A 6,340-nucleotide genomic window follows, 5' to 3' on the forward strand; every position below is an offset into this window, starting at 1 on the left:
GGTGGGAACTATGGAGGGTTGGCGAAGGAGAGGAAGACCCTCCACCATGTGGATTGTCACCATGACTCTTGCAAAGAGATGTACTGTTTCTGGAAGTATGATGGCACAAGGATAGGACAGGGTTCAGATCTGTTTGTTCATAGGGTTGCAGTGAGTCATACTCAACTCGATGGCACACAACAACAACAACAACAACAACAACATTTGTTTCTATGGATATGGCAAGACAAGATCTTGATGGTTTATGAAAATAAACCTGTTTCTATATATGCATTTGGAAAAGAAACTTTTTGATGTAGGCAGACCTTTTAACTTGCTATTGACATTTTCCCTCCTTAATGAGTAAGACAGAATTTTCCAATTTTATTTGGAGAAGCTGTGAATCTGGTTGTCACCTAAAATAAAATTTTATGCATTCTCAGATGAGGTATTTTTGTTTTGTGGATAAGAGTTTATTAACCAATAAAAGGGCTATCTGAATCTGACTCTGTCTTGTATTCTAACTTGCCAACATTAAGTTAGAAAGATCCTTTTACAATCTAGGAATTAGAGAAAAATTGAAAACAATATAACAGTTGAATCTTTTAAAAAAGAGTCAATAGAAAGAAATCATAATTCTAATACATTTTCCTTTTTTAATAAATACATAAAGCTTTTTACCATTTTCCTTTGATTATTTTAATTAACATGATAATAGGATCTTTAAGAGCATCATTATACCAATTTTCACAGCCTGATGTAAAGGACTCATTTCACAGAAATAATCATGACTAGCATCAATAGAGAAATGTCAGTGCCATACACAATATAAGGCATATTTACACCATCTTAACATACAGAACACCATACATATACACAAAAAAATCACAGATCCAGAACAAAGGAAAACCGATTCCTTCGACATTTACATTTATAGACCTGGAACATATTTTTTTTCTTTATTTTTTTGTAATTTTATTGTCTTTCCAAGCAACAAATCTTCCCTATTTCATGTGATTTATTTGTAACATTGTGCTCATGCAAAAAATAATACTTGTTTTATTGCATTAACATTTAAACAGTTTGGGATTTGGATCCTATAACCACCGTCTACATTTTTACTCAAAATTTACTTCATCCATATTGTCATTTGAGTTGATGAGACAGGATGATTTGTTTGTCATGAGTTACAAAATTATAAACATGTCCAGTTTGATCACAGTTCAACAATCAAGATTCTAAGATTCTTGATCATGCACATTTTTACTTTCATTCTTGCAAAACGGTTTGAATAAGATACACCATTTTGATTCAATAATTTATGTTTCACTTTTCCCTTTGTAATATACTTCTAAAAATGAACAAAGTAGTGAAATAAAATATTGCCCTACATCCACTGTTCACAAATAGGAAGAGCAGCAAGAATCACACTGACTGGTGTTAGGACATCAGTCAGGTGGTGACACTGTGGTAAACATTGAACGTCATTGAAATACTGAGATACTCATTGCAAGACTGAGATAATTACTATAACCCATACTTCTGTAACAGTTCAGACTGCCATTGACGTTTGCGCTCTGGAAAATAATCTGGGATGTGGATTTTTTTAAAATCCTGAATGCATTTTTTCATTTCTTCTTCCACACTTAGCTTCTCACAGACTTTCTTTTTTGAAAGATTTGTTTCCCGAGACTTGCTGATGAGGGTCTGAAAGAGTTCACTGTTTCTGCGTTTGTCTGGTGCAGGCATCCACTGCACAGGTGCTTTTTTGGAAGGACGATCTAACGTTAAGGTATTGGGTTGGTGAGCTGTTGCCTGTTGGGCGTTGGCTGGGTTGTCCTGTGGAGTGCTCGCCTCTGAGTGGCTGTCACAGCTGGAAGTGGAGAGCTCATTACAGGAGGTTCCACTCTCACTTCCTTTATCTGTAACTTTGTCATGCTTCCTATCTTCATGTTCTTGTTTGGGTGACACTATTTTCTGAGGTGGTCCTAAAAAAAAAAAAATTAAAACAACTGTGTAAGAATAAGAAAGTTAAATTAAATAAACCTTGCATTTCCATTTTCAGTTAGGAATTTTTAAGGATTAAATACAGCACTGAACATTTATGCTTGCTTAGTACACAGGGAATTACACTGTTGAACCAATGGCCAGGCTTCTCTAACAGTGCGAACCCATTAACAGGTTTAGGGGTGAAGGATGAACAGTCTCCTCCCACGTGACTTACAGCATCAGAAACTCAATAAAGGGTTAGCTATGATTCAGTTTTGACTTAAAGGTTATGAAGTTTTTTTGAGCATGTTAATAGTTATTGTCGAAACATGCAGAATTTTGACTATCTTTAATAATAATTTTTAAAAGTTTTGGTTAGTGAACATTTCTGTGATAAGAGATTGTCAGTAACTTCATGCTAATAAGAATCATGTTATTCTAATTACTAATTCCTGTCATCTAAAAACAAATGATAAATACAAATATTTTGCTTTTCCTGTATCTGTTGCATTAGACACATGGTTCATTTATGCTCCAGTTACCAGCATTAAGTGTCTTTTCTGTATATATTTTGCCATAGTCAAAGCAGGAAAGTACTATTGCTCTATTTTATAAAGTACAAGTATTCTCAAGACCCAGAAGTGCAATAGCTTCTTACACATTTCCAAGTGGGAGGCTGGTTTAAATCTTATCCTCAGTCTCTTAATCTTATTTCCTGTCAGTTTCCTTGGAGAGAATTATGAAACTGCTATAAGATAAACATAGACCTGGTATTACTGTGAAAAATATAGTTGAAATACAGTATTATCTTAAAATACAAGGCTTACCATTTGAGGTAAATTACCTAGGAGGGCAATTTTGAAAAAATGATAGCTTTTCCAGATAATTACTTCAAATACACAAACAGTTTACTTCTAAAAGGGAACATATTTTATTATTCTTGACTCAGCTGTGAGATTAGGGGTCTCTATTTAACTTTTATTGAATACCATCACATACACAGATGTATACTAAAACTTGATTAACCGGAGCCCAACCATTCAGTGACCTGAATCTTATATTTTTCTTGTAGTCAACTTTTGTAAACAAGTTGCATAAATCAGAATGGGGAAAAAAGAAATAGTATATTTACTGTGCTGCCTTCGTTGAGAAAATCTATCTAATTTAGAGGATGTCAACCTTAGCTACATATTGGAATTACCCAGAATGCTTTGGTGATGCCTCGGTTCCAGTCCAAGACACTGTGATGACTCTGATAAGATGTGCTACTTGACTTTAATGACATTTGAAATGGTTCCTGAGTGATTTCAACATACACCTCTGCCTCTGTTGGGTCAATGCTGACTCACTCTACCTTCACTTAAGTTGAAAAGATTGTAAGTCTCCTGGGAGCAGACTATGTTTCGTTTCTCATGGAGTGGGGCTAGCAGATCAACCCAACATATACCACATTGTATCACCAGACTTTTTAAAATACACACACACACACACACACACACACACACACACACACACATATATATGTATATGTATATATACATATATATAAACTCAACACTGATATTAACAGGTAAAAAGATACTCAGCAAAAACCACTTTTCATAATAGAAACCACTGTATGAAATACACTACCATATGCAGAAAACAAAAACGAATTCACAAGAACCAAAATATTACCTTAGGCCCATCCCAAATGAATGTAAATGCTATCTCAATAAAATACTTGAGACACTAAATACTAAAGATTGAAGATCACAGAAGTTGTTGGTAACATCAAAAATATCATCTAAGAAGAAAGTAAAACACTGCAAAGACAGTGGAGATGAAAAGGCCAAAATAAATGTGAGAAGAAACTCTGAAAATTGCACTAGAATGCAGTGAAGCCAAAACAAAGGAAGAAATGATGAAGTAAAAGAGATGAACAGAAGATTTCAAAGGGCAATTTTTAAAAAGATGAATTATTACAACAAAATGTGCAAGTAGCTGAAGTTAGAGAAATGGAAAGCAAAGGATATATTTGACATATCTTGGGTCGAAAGAGTAGAAAAAGAAATTCAAGATTCAAGTTGCAAACTGAAGGATTCTATGAGCAAAATCTTGAATGATACCAGAAGCATTAAAAGAAGATAGAATACATAGAGTCACTGTACCAAAACTAATTTGCCTATACTGAAATATTTCAGGAGGTACCATACAGTCAAGAACTAACGGTAATGAAGAAAGAAATTAAAGCTGCAGTGAAGGTATAGGAAAAAAATAAGGCCCCGGTAATTGATAGAGTACCAGCTGACATGGTTCAATAAACAGAGGCAACTCTGGATGTGCTCACTACATTATGTCAAGAAATTTGAAACACCAGCTCTTGGTTTTGTTGATGGTTTAAATTTTTTTCTGTTTTCTATCTCATTGATTTCAGCTCATGTTCTTTTACTTTCCTTTCTTCTAGTGGCTGTGGGCTTAGATTGTTGTTCTTTTTCTATTTGATGAATATGTTTAGTTACATCATTAATTTTGCTTCTTTGTTTTTTTATGTGTTTTTCTATTGCTATGAACTTGCTCCTGATGACGTCAATGTTCATAGCAGCACTATTCACCATCACAATAACATGGAAACAGCCCAATGTCCAACCACAACCAAATGGACTGAGAAATTATGGTACATTGACACAATGGACTACTATGCAACAAGCAGGAGTAACGATTTGAAAAATCCTATGTAACTTGGGAAAGACTAGAGAGCATTATGCTGAGTGAACTAATGCAGTCTCATAAGGACAAATACTGTATAAGACCATTATTGTAAAAATAGAAGGGTAACCATTAAAATATGTATTGGAACTCAAGGTAGGAGTGGAGGGGTGAGGATGGGTAGGGGCAAAACCCACAGGTTGCAGTATAGTTGGTGGAGGGAGGGTGGCAAGGAAAGGGGAAGGATCCAGGTGGAAAGACAGGGTAATAATGGGCAAGTTCCAATGGTGATTGATTTTATGAAACATAATGCATGAGCATGATTACAAGAAGCACAGTGTGAACGAAGAATAGTGTAAAATTCAATGTATACTGAATTTTATAAACAAATCAATTAAAAAAAATAGAAGATAGATTCTTGTCTAAATGACTGGAAAAAAACTGTATTTGCTTCCATACCCAAAAAAGACGATCCATCAGGATATATATAACAGTATCATTGAAATCACATGCTAGTAAAATATTGCTGAAGATTATGAAAAAAAAATGTGTGGAATAGTACATTGGCAGGGGACTGCCATCATTTCAAGCTGGATTCAGAAGCCATGGCATGAGGGATATTATGGCTGATGTAAGCTGGATCTGGGCTGAAAATGGAGAAAGCAGAAGGGTTTTAAATGTGTTTTACTGACTATGAAAAGGCGTTTTACTGACTATGAAAGGCATTTTACTGAATAGATCATAACAAATTATGGTTTGCACTGAGAAAAATAGGAACCCCAGAACAATTAATTGTATTCATGTGAAACCAAGAGGTTGCTGTCTGAACAGAACAAGGGGACTAAGTTTTAAAATCAGAAAAGATGTGCATAAGTGTTGTATTCTTTCTTTATATCTATTCAGTCTGTATGCTGAACAAATCATTCAAATAGTTGGATAATATAGAGAAGAATGTGGCTTCAGGATTGGAGAAAGATTCATCAATAACTGACGTGCAATAACTGAAACAAAACAAAAAAATCATCTTATTTTTGTTGGACAGGGGTGCGATGGGGGTTAAGGAAGAAGTCAGGCTCACAAAATACTGTTTTGCACATTAGAAAAAGGCAGTCCACAATAAATTGTGTCTTTCACAAGCAAATGTCCCTTTTCCTCAAAATACTTTTTATTAGAGAAATGTTCCTAAGTACCCTAAAAGGAAAACAAGAGTGTATGAACCCCATATGTCTATCACTCAGTTTTTTATGCTGTCCTTTTTTTAAAAAAAAATTATTTCTGGAGTACGTAAAATAAATTGTATCCTTTTATAGATTAAGAAAAACAACTTGTATTATGCAGATTACATACCTTTGCTGAAAGTGAAGAGAACTTGAAATACTTGAATAAAACTAAAGATTAAAGCCTTCATTATTAATTGTATCTCAACATCTAATAAACAAAATCCTCACCATTGGACCAATAGTCCATATCATGATAGATAGATGGAGAAAAGATTGAAGCTGTCAATGTGTCAATGACTTCATTTTACTTCTAACGACAATCAACATCCAAGCTTAAAGCAGTGTAAAAAATAATAATCAATAGATGTATTGTTGTTGTTGTTGTTATGTGCCATCGAGTCGCTTGCGATTCATAGCGACCCTATGTACAACAGCCCTAAACTCCTCTCTGTTCTGTGCCAATC

General features: G+C 34.5%; 1 protein-coding gene across 1 annotated transcript in view; it reads right to left on the minus strand.

Moving 5' to 3' along the window:
- Positions 1 to 1,506: 1,506 nt before the first annotated feature.
- Positions 1,507 to 6,340, minus strand: part of KCTD8 (potassium channel tetramerization domain containing 8) — a 532,218-nt gene continuing 527,384 nt past the window's right edge. The window contains exon 2 of the mRNA XM_006900873.1: positions 1,507 to 1,967. Coding sequence (XP_006900935.1) covers positions 1,507 to 1,967 — 461 coding nt within the window. The remainder of the gene's footprint in view (positions 1,968 to 6,340) is intronic.

Source organism: Elephantulus edwardii, unplaced genomic scaffold (genome assembly GCF_000299155.1).
Source record: "Elephantulus edwardii isolate Elephantulus edwardi_28Jun2011 unplaced genomic scaffold, EleEdw1.0 scaffold00299, whole genome shotgun sequence".
Lineage (NCBI taxonomy): Eukaryota > Metazoa > Chordata > Mammalia > Macroscelidea > Macroscelididae > Elephantulus > Elephantulus edwardii.